We start from the raw sequence: 22258 nt of genomic DNA, 5'->3' as shown, positions 1-22258 counted from the left end.
TAAAAAAATACTTGCATTTTCCATAGACAAGGACAGGTCAGACATTGCTTAATTATAAAAATGTCTGGTTTCCAGTTTGAAATATGTGGAAATGATTAAAAATATTTTAAAGTAACTGTTAACTTCCAAAAATTATTTCAGCGTGCATGTATACATACAGAGTCATACAAATGAAAGGAATACGAAATGTAATGAAATAAGAGCAAGACTAAAAACTAGGAAATGTACATTTAGTTCTCTGTCTCTGTGCCCTCAGCAAGTTACAATCTTTCTGGGCCTCAGTTTCTTCATCTGAATAACGGTGACAAAAAGGACAATTTAAAATGTTTGGCTATTAGCATAAATGATACCACTGTGGACCCATATATTTCCTCCCTATTTATTCCTTCCCTGACCCTACCCAGACTGCACTGTGTGATAAAATCATTTCTTTGTCATCAAGGGCTTTTTAGGTAGTAGATATTATTTAATAATCAGAAGTGGCCTCTATGTTCTGTAGTCCCCAAACAATGATGAAGACCTTTGCTGACATATTCCTGATGCCGACAAGACTAGTTACCCATTCTTAGGAACTAGGAACACACTTCCTATTTTTAAGCACATACCTCCCATACCCTAGATTAACTATAAAATTGTCCCAATGGTCCTCTGGTGGTGCGGCGTGCAGCAGGAATGCTTCTAGATCATTTTCTGCCTGAACCCACTCCGTGACTACTGGACCCATAGTAACTTGTCCAAAGACTGTACAGAGCTGCCTACCTTGGCATTTTAGTCTAAAGATACCTTCTCAGTTCAGTGGGTGCTTTTCATTCTCTCTGCCTTCCAACAATTACTTTCAGTAACTTACTTGTTCCCCATTCTATTTATATGACTGCATTTAATCTTCATAAGAATCCTATGACACAGAATCTGAGGCCTGAAGAAATCAAAGCAAACTGCCAAGATAACATTAACTTCTCAGGGGCAAAGCTGTGGTTTGAATCCAGATCTACTTACACCAGAGCACTTGATGGTGGCTTTACCACCAAGAAGAAAACTCTAATTTCCCTTTCTAGCCCCATAATCTATTGACCATACTATACATTTCAGGAATAGACAACTGTTTGTAGTAATGGTTTCTCTATAATGGATTTGTAGATATACACAAAGAATTTTTGTGGATATCCACATCCCAAAATACCATCTCTGAATCTTATAGAATTTTGGCCATGAAATCAGTTGCAATTTACTAAGATAATAAAGCAAATGAATTTAAAGTTAAGTATTTCTTCATATAAAATATATTAAGATCTATAACCAGAAAGGGGGGAAAACCCCAATATACTAAATAAGAATTTCAATTATTAACCATTGTTTTAGATTATATAAACTATTTTATATATGCATACAAGGAGACCATTGTGTGTAAGGAAATACTCATGCACATACACTTATCCAAACACTTTAAAATGTGGCCTGTTTAGAATTTTCAATTAATTTTAATCACATAACTTAGCTAACTATCACTTACCCGACTAAGAGTGTGATCTTTATCTGTAATCTCCTGTCGATTTCTCGAAGCAGCTTTCTTGCTTTCTTGGGTCAGTTCAAAATACTGCTCTTCCAGAAGCCCTCGAGCCAACTGCTCAGATTCAGCCTTTGTTTCTGCTAGATCCAACTGAGTAGCAAGAGTTTCTCTGGTAGATTTAAGAGAGAGAGGAGTATAAACAAATCCAATGCATTCTTCCAACTTAACTATACGGTTAAAAACACAATTCTATTTAAATGATAAAAGAATCAAGTATTCTATTGCCTAAAACAAACCCTGAACTCATTACAAACTTTCTAGAAAAGTAACCTCTCACACTTTGAAAAAGGATGCTAAAATTTTGTCCATGTTATTTTGCTTAACTAAGAAAAGGTAATAGAACAATGGCAAGCAGTCTACTCCTGAAAAGGAATTTGCTGGGATCTGGAAGGAAAGGCAGCATGGCACAGTGGGAAAGTCACTGGCTTGTAAATCAAGAGGCCAGACCTAGACCCTGATCCCCTTCTATCCCCATTCTTGCCCACTAGGCAAGTTCCTTACATGAAAGAAATCAACTTAATCAAATCCATAAAATGAGAAGATTAAGCTACATTATTTTTGAGGTCACTTCCAGCTCTGAAATTTAATAAGATTATGAAGATTTATAAATAGATTTGCAAACCACTATAAACTATTCTAGGAATGCTCCTTGGGAATTACCCTTTAAAGCCTTTCAGAATTGACATTCGGACCACAACCAGATCACTGCAGTTTGCCTGCTATTCCTAGGAAGAGAAACTGTCTTCAATAAGTTATTTCGGTCATAACGGTAACCTGTACATACAGTAGGTGCTCAATAAATGTTTATTAAATAAATGAATGACTTCCACCTACTTTCTATTAAGGGAGTAATACAAATAAAATTTTCTGTCTCAAACCTAAAGAGGAAGATATACAGTAACTACAAAAACCAGTAATAATATCCATTCTTTTGTCCAACAAATATTTAAAGTTCCTGTGTGCCAAACACTGTTCTGGGATTTAAGGCATACAGCAGTAACAAACTCCTTGCCCTCAGAAAGTATATATTAGCAAGGTGAGACAATTTAAAGAAACGAACAATACACAGTATGCCACAGAAAACAATAAAAGGAAAGGTGAAGAGGCTGTAAGTTGCGGTCACTATTTTGTTGACAGCGATCAAGAATGTCTCTCTACTAAGCTGATATTTGAGAAAAGAAAAGGAGGAAGTGAGAGGGGAGCCACACAGGTATCTGAGAATGCTTTCAGGCAAAGGAAACATCTAATAAGAAATGTTCTGAAGGAAGCTAATGTGAGGGGTGTTGGGGGTGGTTGTGATAAGTGAATTGGGGAGAAAGAACAAGTGTTAGAAGGCTTTCTAAAACAACAGAGGGACTCCGGCTTTTACTCTGATTACTCCATTTTAAAGCGATCATTCAGGCTGCTGGTTAAAATCAGACTTAGTAGGGGGACAATGGCAGAAGCAGCAATATAGTGGCAGAAGCAGCGAGCAGAAGCAGTGAGGAGACACCTGAAATAAACAAGACTGGAGATAATGGCAGTTTGGATCAAGTTGGTAAATGATGAAAAGTGGTGAGAAATGATCAGATTCTGGACAGGCTTTTTAGTTACAACTAGGCTATATTGATGGATTGCATGTAGAATGTAAGAAAAAAAGAAAAGAGCCTAAGATGATGCAAACTTTTGGATTTAAGCAACTAGGACTAACAAAACAGCTAATACTGACACGGGGAAGACAGCAAGGAGCAGGCGGGGGAGTAAGGCATTTTTCTGGACATGTTATATATGATATGCTTGTTAAACACTCTAGTGGAAATGTCAGACAGCTGGATTTACAAGTCTAAAATTCAGGGGAGAATATACTTGTACACTGATGTTATTTAAAGCCATTAGGCTGGATGAGAACAAGCAGGGAGTGATCCCTTGGGCCCTCCATAGTTTAAAACTACAAAGGAGCAAAGACGGGTGAGGAAGAGGAGACATTTCAATAGGCGGAAAGGAGTTCGGTGTCACAGAAACCAAATGAAGCAAATTCAGAGAGAGTAATCAATGATGACAACTGCTGCTATTAAATAAGATAAGATAAAGCTCCAGGTGACCTTGAAAAAGGTTATTTTGGTAGAGTAATGGGTGCAAAGTTTTGAATGAGTTCAAGAAAGAATAAGAGAAGAGAAACTGAAGGTAAATGGCATGTCAATTTTCAAGGAAGTTTGCTAAAAAAGGAAGCAAAAAACAGGTTGTAAGTAGATACACAGTTTAAAGAAAAGGAGGTTGTTTTTTAAGAAAATGTTTACCTCTATGCTTATGTAACAATGGAAATGACTACAGAAAGGAAAAAATGGTGCAGGAGTGTAACTGATTCACTTTGCGGTACACCTGAAACTAACACAACACCGTGCATCAACAACACTCCAAGAAAAATGAGAGAGAAAAAGAAAAGAAATAGAGGAAAGATGAAGAGAATCATCGGAGTCACAGGCAGAAAAGGACAGGATCGAAGGGCTGCCTTTCAGGTCGACTCATGTTAATTTTGTCTATTTTCATGAATCAGAAGGGTCTACATGGTACAGCTGCAGACAAGTCAGTGGCTGTGTTAGTGGAAGAGAGCAGATGTCCTATGACTTTCAGAAAACAAGACTATTTGCTGAGAATGAGAACAAGAAGTTGTTGATCTGAGGAGGGAGGAAAAGATAAGGCAATACAACGTGAGAAAACTAGCTTCAATGTCTTTTCTTACACCCTCCAGCTATAAGCAGTTATTAAACTTAATAGATTGCCTCCTTGTAAAGCCCTAAGCACACATGCAATAGAAATTAATCTGCCTTATAACACTAAGAGGAAGACTCTAAATATCTTTACCTAACATAAAAATTATAATTTCCAAATACTACATGAATTATTTATATACAAACAGATGTTTGAAGATTGAGAGACCTTTGAAAACAATTTACTGTCACAATTTAGTGAATCTCTGTACAACTGCTATAGTGTTAAAGTACCAAATTATTTCTTCACCATAAAGGCAAATTTTAGTCAACATTTAGTTTGATTTGTTCTGAATTAGGCCAGTAAGATTTGCTATTCCACTGCCATAAGAATAAAGACACATCTACTCTCTGTTTAAACTTAAAAGTTAAGAAATCTTTGCTGTAGGACTGATTCTTGTTCTAAAGTAAAATGGACATACTTTTCACTTTGTAGTTCCTGTATTTTCTTTAAGTGTTCTCTGTTTTTTTCTTCAATTTCTTCCTTAAGTTCCTTTACCTGGGTTTTATAAAGTGTCTGCAAAACAAGTGATAAGAATAAATAAGTGTATTGATGGGGTTAAAAGCAATTTGGTAGTTCTTTATAAAGTTAAACAATTAACATATGATCTAACAACTCCACTCTGAAGTATTTACCGAAGTAAAAATATATATCTATACAAAGTCTTAGACCTGAATTTTCATTGCAGTTTTATTTCATAGTAACATGAATTTTCATTGCAGTGTTATTTCATAGTAACATGAATTCTCATTGCAGTTTTATTTCATAGTAATAGATGCAGAGGTTATAAACTTCCAATTGTGAAGTCAATTTCTGTTTTTTTAAACACTTTTTAGTTTAAAAGATAAGGAAAAAACAATGAGGACCAGCAAACAGCTGTGGAGTATGACTTTTACACTGTATACTTAATTATCCCTCTGAGAAACAGCACTTCTCTAGGGGAAAAATACATTTCTACAAGAATGCAACTGAAAGAAAAATGATGGCTAGCTCTGGTTTGTTTACAATTTCTAAAATGAAATAGTCCATTCTGCCTTTAGTAATCAGATTCTCATTTCTCCGACTTCAATTACTGAAATTTATATGTGGAATCAATGAAGAAATAAAAATAACCTGATCTGAAAGCCAAAACTAAAGAAAATCTTAAATTCAGCTCATAAAAACTTATCAAATTTAGCAACATCTAACCAGTCCTCACAAGCAACAGAATAAACCAAAACTAAAGACAGTTAATAGTTTGTATTGTTTTATAAAGGCAAAAATCAAGAATCCATAAAAACTACCACAAATCACTTGGACATCCATCCCCAAATACAGAGGCACTGAAAGATTACCCTTTGGAAGCTTATGGACAGGAAGGTGTGCTTGATATTATAGACCGCTGTGTAGAAGTCACCCCCACACACTGTAAACATGAAGGCTAATTTACATTCAGGGAAAAGGTTTTCAACAATCTTGAATTTTTTTTTTTTAATTTAAAAACATATTCCAGGGATTACATAATAAGCCAAGAAGAAACAGACAAAAAATGGAAAAGTCACCAAGTTTATTAGCATGAAGCTCATAACTGTATGAAATTCCATAGAGCTCTAACAATACCCAGATTTTTTACTGAGGAAATCATTACTTCCAATATTGTTCATACTTGGTTTCTAGGGCATATTCAGCAGTGCATCTCAAACTCTGTGCATTTAATTACACTGCTTAAAGCCCATAGTAAAGGTGGCTTGCCAGTGAAACAGAAATAGAGCAGCTAGATAAATGTCAAACTGAAATGTTAGGGCACAAGCTTGGCAACCAAAAATTCAGAGTTTTCAATAAAGCCTCAAAGCAATAGCTATAAATGCTCATCAATAGTAGTAATGAAAATAACCTGGCCTGTAGTAAAAAAAGAAAATGATTTTTATGGAGAAAAAGTGTAAAAGAGTCATAAAGTGCGCACAGAGCCAAAACAGGAAAAATCTCTTGAACATTAGTTATACCCACAACTGTATGCAGCGAGAGCTACACACACATGTACGAAGGCCACTGTGATGTGCACACGTGAACCACACATGGTAATACTGGCACTCTAACCCACCAGAGCTTGGTACCAGGCAGACAGAACTCTCAACAGACTCTTCTAAGTAACTCCAGTTTGAAAGCAATTCTGGAAATATTTGCACAAAAATAGTCATTTCTTTGTAACTTAGACTACCAACACAGATTCAGAAATGAAATGTGGAGAAGGGGATATACAACGGGAGAAAACTACTTCATAGTTATTTGAAAAAGAATCACAGTTCACATTAAACATCTAAACCCCTTGTTAAGTCAGCTTTGGAAACAGTCTACATGTTAAAAGTGATTCTCACCGAGAAATACTGCTCCGCTTCCAGCTGATCCTGCAGCTCCCGCATCTGCCCTTCATTCCCTCTGTACTGTCTTCAGACAAAAGAGAAAGCAGTAAACAAATGCTCCTACTTTCACTAGACTTTATATTATTCTTTGTTTCTTGAAGTTGCTAAAACAAAAGTTTACTAAAATAACCTCTGTTTTAAAAAAAATCATACTTTGTTATTCAAATACTTTGTTCAGTATTACTTAACTAGTTGTATTTGGTTAGGACACACTGTCTGGTGCCATTTTGCTCCTTGTAAAATGATAACTATGAAAAGTAGAGGGAACCATTTTCTACTGAAGTTCACTTTCAGGAGAATGTTAACTGTGGATGAATCCAAATGCAAAAGTAAAATGATATTATTTTGGTAAATTTTTGTAAAGAACAGCTTTCTTAGGGGTACATTTAAAATGTCTTATGCAGTAAGTAGATTATTAAAAATGTGAACATATTAAATAAATGATAAGAAAAATTCAGTACTATACTTTATGATTAATTAAGCACAAGGGTGGGGTGGAAATGAATACTCAGATATGGAATAAGAAGGGAGACAATAACAACAGCTGACAACACAGATAAAGAGAGATGTACATATATAGAATATATATATGTAAACACCACTCACAGAGAGGAAAGGACTCAAAAAGTCAGATACACAATGCAACCCAACACACAGCTAATTCAACAATGAACAATTCCATCTGCAGCTGCTGGGTTTTCATATTAGATGGTAAAAGCTTTTTACTTTCAGCATATGGTTGATAGAAATTATTAGTTGAATGAATTATTAGTTGAATGTTGAGTGCAAGTTACTGTGGGAGAAGAAAATTATAAAACACCTTAATTTGGTGAAAACAGTGGCTCTAAAGGGGAAAAGAATTTCAACAACATAAACTCAACAAAATTAAGAGAGACAATTCTACACAAGAGTTACAGTGTTGTACATGAAGCTGGCAAGTGAATGTAACATAAATTTGGAGGAAATAAAATCCCATGACTTGGCTTAAGGAATCCCCATCTTTGACATTAAATCTCTGAAGCATGTCCTTACACAAATTCTGAAAGTCTCAGTGACATCTTGCTGTGTTTCTATTTCAAGTAAGCAGACACATCACATCTCAAGAATAGAGAAAAAGGACACTGCATTCTGAGATGAACCAAAGAAACAAAACAAACACACACAGGGTCATCATGTCTAATTCTAGTCTCTAAAGTAAAGAAAACTTTTGAATATTTTCTGTAAGGTACTAAATCCTTAATAAAAAGGTTATTCCTGATGTTTGTAATTCTAGTGTGATGATAGATGATTTTTGTGGATATGGAAATCATATAAAAACACTATTTTTCTACCATAAACAGACTTATTGTAAAGTCAATAGTACTGACAATGTCTTTTTTTCCCCCTTTAATAACTGCATTTTTTTTGTTTTGTTTTTTGTTTTTTAATAACTGCATTTGTTTTAAAGTCTGCCCTTCCAAAGCCTGAGCCTCCTTGCAAACTTTTGCAAATAAATTTTTATTTTTTCTAAACGTTTTTTCCTAAATCTTAATTTCACAAACTCTAAGTACATAATCTATACACATATAAAATATCAAACACAGAAGCAAATGTTGAACACACACAAAAAAGAAATCAAGAATGTTATTTCCGAGACTTACTTTGTAAGCTGAGCTAATTCAAATTCTAATAATCTCTTTGCTTCCAATAAAGTATTTATTTCCTGTTTCATCTGCTTTTCTAAACCTTTTAAATTGTCTGCCTCAAATGCTTGAGTCTTCAATTCATTTTGTAACAACAGTCGCTTATTTGATTCCTGCTCCAGCTGCAGGGTTAGATTCTTAACCTATGAATGGGAAAAATAATTGGGATCGTAAATCTGCTTAGTAATTTATCAGACATTATTTGAACGAATATTAATCAAACCTCAAGTACACTATTAACCTCAAGTACACTATTTCCTTATACAAACAGAAAATATCTGTATCCTAAAGAGTCTCCACTGTTTTATGCATTTATTGCTGCAGAATTTAGTGTTAAAGCAAATGAATCCCCAAATTTCAGATATGAGATCTTGGAGGGGAAAAAAAAAATCTGGTTTCTTTGTATGATACCTGTATGGAAATTCTGGAGGAGAAGGTGAGTATAAAAGTTACCTTTGGAGCGACATTCCTAAATGGTACTTAAGTTTATTAGCTCATTCAGAAATGTTGTGCTCTAATCTACAGCTCTGCAAAGTTTACCCCCAAAATTGAACATATACTGAATTCAATTCAATAAATATTTATCAAGTACTTATTGGGCGTAAGGACTAAAATGCTCCAAATTCTTACAGTGGTTATAATTTCCTTCATGATCTGTTGCTTACTTTTCTGGCACTGTCCCTGGCCATTCTCTGAATCCAATCGTACTCCTCAGACCTTCCAGTGTGATGTACTCTCCATCACTGCACAGTGCTATCACAGGTTATTCTCTGTCTTCCCCTCTTCATTTACTCCTTCTTCAGCTCTTAAATGTCAAACCCTTAGGTCTCCATTAACCTCATGAACACGATTAGTCCTGATACTCCTAACTTGGTATGTCCTTTTTAAGTATGTCATGCTTGTCATGACAATGTTAATCTCTGTCTTTCCCCTTGGGTTGCAAATTCCACGGAGGTCAAGCCCAGAACTATCTTATTTCGTACCTTATAGCAGTGAACACAGATATATGTAGGTAATTTTATTTAAATCTCCACCATGTTTAAATTATACTGACTTTTTAGTCATAACAATGATTTTCTCCTTTATAAGATGAATGAAACTCAGAACTGTTTTTCTTACTTCATCCTCCATCCTGTCTTTATTTTCAATCAAATGCTCCAGCTTCTGCTGAGATTGTTTCAGATCAACATCTAGCATAGAACACTGCTTCTCAATCTGAACAACCCTATTTTCAGCCTTCTCTCGAGCTTCTCTCTCCTCCTTCAGCTTTTTTTCCATCTCTGTGAAAGAAAAAGTTAAAAATATATATTTAATGAAAAAGACTACTTTAATACTTTCACTTTCATGGGCTGCATAAGACACTTAGGTGTCAAAAACCCCTACTGTTAACAGCCTGGGATCTTTTAGAGCTATTCATTACTGAAGTAAACTTAATTTTTGCAATGCATATAAAAAGGATTCCATGATAGTGTAATACTTAATTACTATCAAAAGATACCAGTCTATAGTGAGGTTCCTTTCTTGATCAACATCAAAGAACTAAGGTTCTAGAGGTTACTTTACTAGGGTCCTGAAACTCTTGAGTTGTACCATCAGGATTCAAATTTAGTAAATCTGCTATTTCACTTTCAGGCTGTCTTGTCTAGGTGACAAAATAGAAACCACCAGAATGGGGTTTTTTGAATAACTCCCAAATTTCCAGCTTGGATGCTGAATATCACTATCATCCATAGCCACAATAATATTTCCCATTTATTGAAAGCTTTCTGTGTACAGGCACTTTAGTGCATTTTCCCCATCTAATTTTTTGAAACAGTCATAAGAGAAGCTAAGCGGCAAAGCAGATTTGTCTGATTACAAGCCTGGGCTCATAAAAACAAGATAATCATTAACCAATACAGTAAGAATAGCAGGAAGAGCACGTTTGACAGATCAGATCACAAGTTTATCTCTTGAATAAATTGAATTTAAGGTGCCAGGTGACACTTAGCTTACAATAGGTTAAGAAGTGAGTAGAAGGTGAAGAAAAGGAAGACATCTTTTTAGAAATCTGGCTATAAAGGGACAGAATAAAATAGTGGCAATTAGGAAGGACCACAGGTTGCTGCAATGGTTTGTCCTTTTTTTTTAAACAGATGAGAAAGATTTGTACATGTTAACAACAAGAAGGGATTCAGTGGAGGACAAAGGTTGAGAATAAAGGAAAGAAAAAGTAATTAAGTTGAGATAAGAGACTGGATCTGAGTATGCTGCCTGCTGCCAAGTCGCATCAGTCGTGTCCGACTCCGTGCGACCCCATAGACGGCAGCCCACCAGGCTCCCCCATCCCTGGGATTCTCCACATAAGAACACTGGAGTGGGCTGCCATTTCCTTCTCCAATGCATGAAAGTGAAAAGTGAAAGTGAAGTCGCTCAGTCGTGTCCGACTCTTCATGACCCCATGGACTGCAGCCCACCAGGCTCCTCTATCCATGGGATTCTCCAGGCGAGAGTGCTGGAGTGGGGTGCCATTGCCTTCTCCAGATCTGAGTATAGGTAGAGCATATTAGCAAGGACAGGAAAAGGATCACGCTCTGCTAAGATGAGAGAGATGATAATGAAGATGGTAAAGGAGCAGGACAGCCTGCCCAAATCAGAGAATTAGATTCTGAGTTCAAGTCTACGACTTCACAGTTTCTTTTTGAAATAGGAGAATGTTCACCTAAAAGTGAAGTGATAAAGACATGGCATAGGAAGCTAGAGGAGAAGAAAAATTTAGGAGAAGGAATTGATGAGTGACATATATAAAAACAAGAACTCACTTGAGGCTGAGGACAATGCACTGAGATAATACCCATCTAAAGAACTAGCTGAAGCAATGAAAAGCGGCTGGCTGATCTGATTGAGGGTTGCATTTAGAGGCATAGTTCAGTGGAAATACAAAGAAATAACAGAGTTGAAGGTACAAAGCATGAAAAGTGAATCAACAGACAATGGGTTTCAGAATGCATCTCAAAGAAAACAAAGGAAGGGGCTGAAAAACTGGGAGAAATAAGAATACACTGACTTTTACAGGGAGAGAAGGGTGGTACCGGGAGCACAGCATGGTGGAGTAAGGGAACCAGCAGGTGAAACTTATTTTAAAAAAAGGAAGGCTTCAAAAATGAAAAAAAAGGAAGGCTCCCCCCTTTCCCAGATCATCACTTATAATGTCTAAGAGTTTAAACTACTACACAATGAAATCAAAATCAAAAATTTTTGTCATTATTTAAAAACTAAGCATGTAGAAAATATTAACATTGACACTTACCACACATTGCAACAGACTTTGCCTCTTCAATAGATTGATGTTTGTCAGTTAAACGAGCTTTGGTTACTTTATGTTCATTTACCTCTTGTTCTAACCGTTGCTGTAATGATTTAAGCTTGTAGTTTAAATCTATTTCTAAGTTGTTCTTTTCCTGTAAAATGAGAATGAGAGTCAAGTACTAAGCTGTGCAAAAAGCAAATCATTAAATCTTACATCAATTTTATCTCTCAAGAGATAATATATGAATCACATTGGCTTGAAATATTACACTATATGTACTTAAATACTTTTACTCAGAACATAATTTTATATTTATACTTCTTGTGCACTTCACACTATCTATAATATCTTACTTTAAAAATCACAATGGCTGCTGCTAAGTCACTTCAGTCGTGTCCGACTCCGTGCAACCCCATAGATGGTAGCCCACCAGGCTCCCCTGTCCCTGGGATTCTCCACAATAAGCACATATAATTAAAAACAAAGCATCACCTCTCTGTGCCCTCTACCCTCCTTTCCCAAGTGAATCATTAGCTGGGGCTGATGGCAAGGAAGATTTCTATCATATTTAGAAGGGTTCACTGAGAGTATCAGAAAAGAACAGGACAGTTCTTCAGGTCATTTAAAATTTTTTGCTACCATTTAGAAAACTAACCTCTGTTACATTTGCATTGTGATGATCAGATATCTAACACCCTTCAAGGATAAAAACAAATAAGTAACACTCTAAAAAAGCTCAAAATAAGATCCACATACATCACACACCAACCAACCATAAAAATTTTCAGAAATGTAAACATATAGAGATTAGGAACGAATGGTCTCTCAGAAAATCACCTTATAATATCTGGCAATCAGGAACACTATCTCATAATTGGTATACATTAATCATTTACCTTTTCTGAATGATTAAGCATGTCTTGAGCCTCTTTTCTTTCTCCTTCCACTCTTTCAAGATTATGTTTGAGATGCTTCACCTCCTCTTGTAAAGATGTAATTCGAGCTGTCAAGTGAGAAAAAAGTTCAAATCACAGTCACTGAGAGAGAAATCCTTTTTTTCCCCCAGCATGATCATTAAGATTAAAAAGAAGCTTTAAATCTCCAAGTAGTAAATTTATTTTATTACTTGTAGTCTGGAATAGCTACAACAGTACTGAAAAAGAACAATGAAACTGAAGAACTCAAACTTGCAATTTCAAAACTTACTATAAAGTTACAGTGATCAAAACAGTATGTTACTGGCATAAGTACAGACATACAGACCAACTGAATAAAACTGAGACTCTAGAAACAAAACTGTACACCTATAGCCAACTGCTTTTTAACAAGGATACCCATACCCATCAGTGAAGGAAAACAGTCTCTTCAACAAACAGTAATGGGACACCCAGATGCATGCATGCTAAGTTGCTTCAGTTGTGTCTGACTCTTTGCGACCCCATGGACTGTAGTCTGCCAGGATTCTCTGCCCATGGGATTCTCCAGGCAAGAATACTGGAATGTGCTACCATTCCCTTCTCCAGGGGATCGTCCTGACCCAGGAATCAAACCCTTGTCCTCTTACATCTTCTGCATTGGCTGGTTCTTTACCACTAGCGCCATTTGGGAAGCCCTTTGGCAATGTGTTATGAGATATGACACCAAAAGCATAAGCAATATATTTTAAACTGGACTTCATCAAAATTAACTTTTGTACATCAAAGGACATTATTAAGAAAAATGAAAGGACAAACTACAAAAGAGGTGTAAATATTAGCAAATCATATACCTGATAAGGTCTTACCTGGACTCTTTAAAAGTCAACAACAAAAAGACAAAAAAAATAAATGCACAAAGGACATGCACAGACATCTTTCCGAAAAGAATATACAAATAGCCAATAAGCACATGAAAAGATTGCTCAACTAATTACTCACTAGGAAAATTAAAGTTAAAACCACAATGAGACAATGCTGGTAGAAACTTAAAATGATGAACAATGCTGGTGGAAACATAAAATGAGATGTGGCTGTTATGGAAAATAGTCTGGAAGTGCCTCAAAATCAAACCTAGCATTACCACGTGACCCAGCAATTCTACTCCTAGGTATCCGAAAGATTTGAAAGCAAGTATTCCAATAAATACTTGTACCGGAGTTTCACAACAGTGCTATTCATAACAGTCAACAGGTGAAACAACTCAAAACTCAAATGTCCATCAACAGATGAAGAGCTAAATGAAATATGGAATATATATATATATACACACATACATACAACAGGATATTACCCAGCTATAAATGAATGAAGTACTGATACATGGTACATCAACCAATCTTAAACATATGCTAAGTGAAAGAAGCCTAAACTAAAGGTCACAAATTATATGATGTCATTTGTATGAAATATCCAGACCAGGTAAATTCAGAAATATAGAACAGATGAGTGGTTGCTAGGGGCATACAAGGGAAGGACAGTTGAATGGGCACGAAGTTTTCCTCTGGGTTAATTAAAATGTTTTGGAACTAGAATGTACTGAATGCCATTGAACTGTACACTCTCAAATGGTTAACTTTAGGTTATACGAATTTCACCTCAATAAAAAAATATACAAAAGCAGTTAGAAATACAAGCGGGCAATGAATAAAAACTACAGTCACAGTGATTATTTTTCAAATATGTTTCAAAATTTGGCAAATCAAAGAGACAAAAAATAAATGGAATCTTAAAAATCTGATTAGATTAGAAAACTGATCTACTATTTCCAAAAGTCAAATCCAAAAACATACCAAGAAAAATGGTTACACAATTTCCAAATGCCTGTGTAACAGTTAAAAACAAAAGTACATTACACTATGATATATGACATGAAGCTAAGCTTTTTTTTTTTCATTTTTAAAGCGTTGCAAACAGTAAAAAAGAAAAACATGTAACAGTGATCATATGTGGCCCACAAAACCTAAAGAATATAATGTCCAATTACATTTGGGAAGTCATTTCCCACACACATGAAGAAGCTTCTGCTCATCAGTGTACATAGAGAGCATTCAACTAGCAAATAACCATCACTTTACCACAAGACCAGCCTCCCAAACTGTAAGATCTATACTGAGGGATCTAAAATGTCTTAAGAACCATAAAAAGTTAATGCAAAAATTTTATGTGTGCGTGTGTGTGTGTTTTACCACAATGTACTTTTTATATGTATATTGAGGCTCATTTAAATTCTGCACATTTTTTAACGTGTATGAGCTTCGATTCACATGTAAATCAAAAAATAAACCTTCAAGGAAGCATTGAAAAATGATACACATTAATGATAAGTCATGCTATGAATCTTCCTTAACTTCACCAATATCTAAAGAGTCAGTTAAAACCACTGTTGATAAACACATAATGATGGTCTCTTCCTTAAAAGCAAGCACTTCAAAGCTCAGTAGTATCTGGAAAATCACTAACTCAAAGAATTTTAGAATTGCAAGAATTTATAGGAGTCACCCAATCTTCTTGGTTTACAGATAAAGAAGGCAGACAAAGTGACATGCACACAGCTAATAAGCTGTATATTAAGGCCTAGAGAGGCAATTTAAGGACGTGGCATATGAGGCTTTTCTAATACATATAATGAGGATACTTTCTTGGTTGTATTCAGATCTATTTTAAGCCTAGTCCCTGAGAAATAAGATTGTGCAACACTCCTCAGCTGAGAACCAATGGGAGACCCTAATTTCTGTTTCCAAAGTCCAAAAACTGACCCTGACCTCTCTCCACAGAATTAGAGCTGATCGTCAAGTCTCAGGAGACTCCAAACTATGTTCCCATCCTGTGACTTAGGTTAAAATGCACTACCCCACCCCCTACTTTTCCCTGAAAGATCTGGCAACTTCCATGCATGTCTGTTTTGATTAGGTAGTATGGATGCTATCGCTTACAGAAATAGAATATAGAAAAAAAAAAAAGTGAGAAATGGTTAAAGCCAGTCATCCTGTTGAAAATAAACTGATTTTATTAGTGACGAGTATTCCTTTATTCACTGTTAGTTATATTCCATCTTTTTCCTTTTAGACTCAGAAAGACTGCTGATATCTCTAGTTCTAACCTTTCCAAGTACTGAACTTTTTATTTGCAGTGGGATTCTCTTACTGCTGTTTAGTTTCTATTCTACCAACAATGCATGAAGAATCCCGGGTTTTAACAGTAATAATCTTCTCTACCTGGATTAGTTCCACTTTCAGTAAGACTTCTGTGAATTGGACACTTTTAAAAATTAAGGTTTCAGTAATCTGGCTGTAAGACTGGAAATAACCACATTACCTCCATCACAAGGGTACCTGAGAGAGGGAAGAAATTACAATTTGATACGAATTCTCCTGAAAGAGAAAGAATGCTAACCATTTCCAGTATTACCAAGATAATTTTCTTTTTTTATTGAAGTATACTTGATGTACAATATTATATCAGTTACAGGTGTACTATATAGGACAATATGATCAAAAATATTTTACCTTACACTTTAAAAATTACTAACACACAAAAGGACAAATACTGAGGTACCACTTCTATGAGGCGGTCAAATTCACTGAGACATAAGGTAGAAGGGTGGTTACCAGGGGCTGTAGATGAGTGGGAAACGGGCAGTTACTGAGCACAACTTTTTAGTCTGGGAAGATAAGAAAGTTCTGGAGATGGACAGCAGTGATGGTTGCACAACACATGACTGTACTTTGTGCCACTGAATTGTACAACTAAAAATAGCTAAAACGGTAAGTTTTAATGTCTGTTTTACCACAATAAGAAAAAATATTACCTTGTAGGTCTCCAATCTTCTCAGAATCATGACCTCTGTCTCTTCGTTCGGCTTCTAATACAGCCTGCAGTTGGTAATAATCTTTGTCCATTTGTGACTTGGAATTCTCTAAAATTCTATTTCTCTCTTGCAGTTCTCTGTTTAGGGACTCTAGCTGAGTGATGGATTTGCTCATCTCTGTGTGACTCTTCCTTAATCTAACCGCTGTGTCCGATTCTGTCCTAAGTAAGTCATTGGCTTCTTCTAGCTAATTTAAAAAGAGAGCAAGAAAACAGGTGTGTTTTTTGTTTTTTTGTTTTTTTTTTTTACCAAAACACTTATTTATTATAATTTAAAAAATCTCATTCCAAAAACTCACCTGCTTTTGTAATTGTGCCAGCTTCTCATTAGCAAGCTGTGAATTCTGGCTGACTTTCTTTAAGTCTTCCAACTGATCCTTTAATGTAGAAACTAGAAAATGAAGGAATAACATGTAAGTTTGCGTTGAGGAAGCATACAAAACCCTTTTAGAAAAAAAAAGGAAATTTGGTCTTAGGCCATAAAAGTCAGTTAAACTAGCTCTAAATTTCATCTTGGAATTACATTTGAAATTTATTTAAAAGTAGAGTACTGTTTTATAATATACAATGCAAAAACAGATTTGTGTCCACTGTTACATTTCAAATTCTTCTATTCTTTTGATAAAGGTTAATCTATTAGTGAAATGACATGGCTTTTATTTCTTTTTTACTGTATTCTTTTGCTGCATGGCATGTAGAATCTCAGTTCCCCAACCAGGGATTGAACCCACCCTTGCCTTGGAAGCACACTATCTTAATCACCGGACCACCAGGGGAGTCCTGATACAAAGCTAATTTTAATGTTCTCTGTTTTTGAAAGTAAAAATCTTTGCATACTTCAATTACTTTCAGAATGATTCAAAATTTAAAAGGTACCAAATGGTATATAGGACAAACATGAGTCTTTCTCCCAGCACATTGTTTTCCAGCCCCTCTGGCTCTCCTCCTCAGCAACTACTAACTTCTTGCACATCCTTCCTCAGATAGTCTGTGTATCCATACCCAAATATATGCGAGCACAAATGTGTGTTTTCACATGCATATCTGTATATATATATATACACACACACACATACATACATATATATGCACTTCAGTTCAGTTCAGTTCAGTCACTCAGTCGTGTCCGACTCTTTGCAACCCCATGAATCGTAGCACGCCAGGCCTCCCTATCCATCACCAACTCCCAGAGTTCACTCAGACTCACGTCCATCGAGTCAGTGATGCCATCCAGCCATCTCATCCTCGGTCGTCCCCTTCTCCTCCTGCCCCCAATCCCTCCCAGCATCAGAGTCTTTTCCAATGAGTCAACTCTTCACATGAGGTGGCCAAAGTACTGGAGCTTCAGCTTTAGCATCATTCCTTCCAAAGAAATCTCAGGGCTGATCTCCTTCAGAATGGACTGGTTGGATCTCCTTGCAGTCCAAGGGACTCTCAAGAGTCTTCTCCAACACCACGGTTCAAAAGCATCAATTCTTTGGTGCTCAGCCTTCTTCACAGTCCAACTCTCACATCCATACATGACCACAAGAAAAACCACAGCCTTGACTAGACAGACCTTAGTCGGCAACGTAATGCCTCTGCTTTTGAATATGCTATCTAGGTTGGTCATAAATTTTCTTCCAAGGAGTAAGTACCTTTTAATTTCATGGCTGCAGTCACCATCTGCAGTGATTTTGGAGCCCCAAAAAACAAAGTCTGACACTGTTTCTACTGTTTCCCCATCAATTTCCCATGAAGTGATAGGACCGGATGCCATGATCTTTGTTTTTTGAATGTTGAGCTTTAAGCCAACTTTTTTACTCTCTACTTTCACAGCATATATAAATATGCCATTTTCTTTTAAACAATTAGTATTTTTTTTAAGATACGTTTTAGAGATTCTAAGTTTATAAAGAAATGCTTTATTCTTATAAAATGCATAGTACTCTACCATATACACTAAAGTTTATTATATCACAGATTACATTTACATTGTTCATAATTTTGGCAATTTAAACAACTCTAAAATTAGTAACTTTATGTACCAGTAGGCATATGCACAAGTGTATGTGATATAAATTACTAGAAGTGAAGTAACTGGATCCAAGGATGCAGAGAGATATTTTAAATTTGCATCACTAATATCAAGACACATAAAATTCTAGTTTGGTAGTTCTCAAATGTGGCTACTTGTTAGAAGTGCTGAGAGAGCTTATTAAACATACCAATGCCCAGTCTACATGTCGAGGTGAATTAAACTAGAACTTCTGGAGTTTAGGTATTAGTATTCTATAAAGTTTCCCAAGAGATTCCAATACACACACAAGGGTAAAAATCACTACCTGAGCTATAACATTCTACTGTTTTTAAATATGCTATAAATTTATTTTGGGCCATGGGTATTAGCTCATGAGGGGGCTTAGGACTGAGTCTTCAAAAATATATCATAGGAACTAAATTTAAGACAACCTGAAGACAAAGACCTCAAGACAGTGTTAGAAATTTCAGTGTTTTTCAAAGGAAAAGCAACAACCTACCTTCATTTTCTACATTCCTCCTCTTCTCATTTTCCTGTTCTGCTTTTCTTTGGTATTCATTAATTCTGTGCTGTAGCAACATTTTCTCCTTCTCAATCTGAGATACTGTAGATTCTAGATTTCTTCTTTGAGTCCCCTGAAATTATAAGAAAAGTTCACCACTGCGGTTAATACTCCTCATTTCTTCAACTGAGTTCTTCAAAGAACTCAGCTCTTTTTAAAAAAGTACACAATTAAATAAGATAGATATTTTGGCTTCAAAATCACATAGTATTTCCTAATAATGATACCTACAGTAGAATTAGCTTGCCTTAGAAGAAAACAGTAATTTTATTTTAACTAGATATATAAAATTTTCAGAGATTAAAAAAAAATCCATGAACATAAAAACAACCCTATGAATCTTGTCAGATTGAAGGTCACTGGATCAGTTTAACATGAACACAAATAATACCAATATTTTGGCTTATTTACAATCCTAAATTTAAGAAATGAAATACACAAGGGCTCAGATAACAACTGATATTATTATTATTTGATAATTAAATGGTACAAAACTCAAATGATACCAAAGGTTAGTGTTTGTGGTTTAACTTCACTAGTCCCTATATGAGGTCTCCCTTAATTTCTCTTCCTGTTTCTGTAACAATTTATCTTTCCTAAGATGTTCTATGTATGCATGTACCTACTTAATGTATATTAGAAAGTAATGAAAAAGATACTTTAGAAAATGAAACTAAGGGGAGAGGAGAGTTAAAGGAAAAAAAAAAATACTCCAAATTCTACAACTTAAGAAAAAAAAACTTCTGCTTCTGCATTACCACCATCAGCATATCTTACATTTAATGCTATATTTTTCTCTTTAAGACACCACATTGGACAAACCTTTTACAGTGTGTGTTTTTCTGGGCTTTCCCATCTATAAGTGAAACCCATCTTTTAAGTAAGATGCCGCCAGAGAGATACAGTAAAATTTGACAGAGACCATCCAGACTCCTTTCAATTATAAGATTTAACATTTTAACTTTTATCTTTTCATTTTGAAAATCTGAAATGATTCTACATTTCAGAAGTTCCACAGACAGTGAGTACATGTAGCCTTCCACTCAGTTTCCCCTAAGAATACATTATATTTAACAATGGTACAATAACCAAATCAGGAAATTGATACTGATATATATACATCATATGTAGTTTGATGTCATTTTATCTCATGTGCAGATTCACAGAACTACTACCACAACCAAGATACAGAACTGCTTCATCAGCACAGTGCTCTCCCTCAAGTCACTACTTATAGCCACATGCACCCCTCACTTCTCCCACCATCGAATTCCCTGGCAACCAGTAACAGGAGGTCTTCCATCTGCATAACTCTGTCATTTTTAAAATGTTATCTTAATGGAATCATACAGTAGGGATCTTCTGAGATTAGCTTCTTACATCCAACAAGTATCTCTTCGATCCGTCCAAGTTATTGTGTATAACAATCGTTCATTTTCCCAGCCTACAGCTTATCATGTCATCATCTTATCAGAATCTTTCACAGAGCAAGCACTGCTAGCTTTGACAAAGTCCAACTTATCGAACTGTCTTCCTTATATGGATCACGTCTGTGGTGTAATGTATAACTTCACCAAGCTGCAAGTCCCAAGGATTTTCCCCTATATTTTTTCCCTAGAAGTTTTATATTTTTTATGTTCCTATTTAAATATATGTCTGTTTTTTAAGTTAATATTTGCCTTAGATGTAAGACTGGCTGAGATCCATATCTTGGCCTATGAATACCTCATTGCCCCAGTACCACTTGCTAAAAAGACTATCCTTTCTCCACTGAACTGCTTCTGCACCTTCGTCAAAAATGAGTTGGCCATAATTGAGGGTAACTGATCCACAGTTTCTTTGCAGTACTATCTTTGCTTGGTTTTGGTATCTTGGTCATTCTAGCCTCATAAAATCCACTGCGGAATGTTCCTTTCGTTTATATTTTCTAGAAGAAAGTACAGAATCGGTGTTAAGTCTTCTTAAAACACTTGGTAGCTTCGTCTAGTAAAACCATCTGGTCCTGAAGATTACCTTTGGAGGAGCTTTTAAATTATGAGTTCACTTTAATAGTTATATAGGGATATTCATATAATGTATTTCACATTGAGTGAGTTGTGGTAGCCTGTATTTTTGGAGGAATTTGTCCATTTCACCTAAATCTCACACTTCAGTGTTTAGAACTGTATTATTTCCTTAAGAATTTTTTAAATATAGCCATGAGAGTCTGTAGGAATATGCCCTGCCTTATTCCTGATACAGATCATTTGTGTCTTATCTTTGCTTTGACAATCTTGCTAGAGATTTGTGAACTTTTTGACCTTTCCAAACAGCTGGGGTTTTTTATCATTGATTTTGTTTTCCTGTTTCTAATTCCACTGATTTCTGCTCCTTATTTTTCCTTCCTTCTCTTTGCTTTCAGTTTATTTTGCTCTTCTATTTCTAGGTTCCTGAGGTAGGAGCTTAGATGACTCATTTGAGTCAGTTCATCTTTTCTTTTCTTCCTTAATATTTTATTGAAGTATGGTTGACTTACAATGTTTCAGGTGCACAGCAAGATGATTCAGTTATACATGTACACGTATATTATTTTTGAAGTTACTTTCCATTATAGGTTATTACAAGATATTGACTATAGTTCCCTTGGCTACAGTCATCTTTTCTAATGTAAATGTTTCAATGCACACATTTCTCTTAGAGCACTATGTTAGCTGCATCCCACAAATTTTGATGTTTACTTTATTTTCATTGCTGAAATATTTTTAAAAGGAGGCAGACCCATAATTTTATGAGATATAATTAACATATTTTTTCATTTCCTTTGAGACTCTCTTCGTTCACCTATGCATTATTTAAAACTGTTTTGTTTAATTTCCATGTGTTCGTAGAGCTGTCTGATACTTTTCTGTTATTCATTCTAGCTTGGTAACATTTTGGTCAGAGAACACACAGTTTATGACTTTAATTCTTTGAAATCTGTAGTTTGCTTGGTATGTGGTCTATCTTGGTACATATTTCTTGAGTGCTTGAAAAGAATGTGTCCTTTGCTATTGTTAGGCGGAGGGGTCTACAAATGTTGAATAGATCCCATTGGCTGATGGTGTGGCTGAGTTTGATACATTTGCTGATTCTCTGTCTAGAGGGTGGTATTTAAAAGTCTTCAACAGT

General features: G+C 35.5%; 1 protein-coding gene across 1 annotated transcript in view; it reads right to left on the bottom strand.

Moving 5' to 3' along the window:
- ROCK1 (Rho associated coiled-coil containing protein kinase 1) overlaps positions 1–22258 on the bottom strand; it is a 125069-nt gene that overhangs the window by 15560 nt on the left and 87251 nt on the right. The window contains exons 14-23 of the mRNA XM_069568911.1: positions 19049–19184; positions 16829–16920; positions 16471–16717; positions 12582–12688; positions 11686–11836; positions 9516–9676; positions 8355–8539; positions 6670–6739; positions 4737–4831; positions 1511–1676 (exon numbers count right to left, since the gene is read on the bottom strand). Coding sequence (XP_069425012.1) covers positions 1511–1676; positions 4737–4831; positions 6670–6739; positions 8355–8539; positions 9516–9676; positions 11686–11836; positions 12582–12688; positions 16471–16717; positions 16829–16920; positions 19049–19184 — 1410 coding nt within the window. The remainder of the gene's footprint in view (positions 1–1510; positions 1677–4736; positions 4832–6669; positions 6740–8354; positions 8540–9515; positions 9677–11685; positions 11837–12581; positions 12689–16470; positions 16718–16828; positions 16921–19048; positions 19185–22258) is intronic.

This window comes from Ovis canadensis, chromosome 23 (genome assembly GCF_042477335.2).
Source record: "Ovis canadensis isolate MfBH-ARS-UI-01 breed Bighorn chromosome 23, ARS-UI_OviCan_v2, whole genome shotgun sequence".
Classification (NCBI taxonomy): domain Eukaryota; kingdom Metazoa; phylum Chordata; class Mammalia; order Artiodactyla; family Bovidae; genus Ovis; species Ovis canadensis.
The sequence above is the reverse complement of the archived record's forward strand: the minus strand, read 5'-3'. Positions and strand labels throughout refer to the sequence as shown.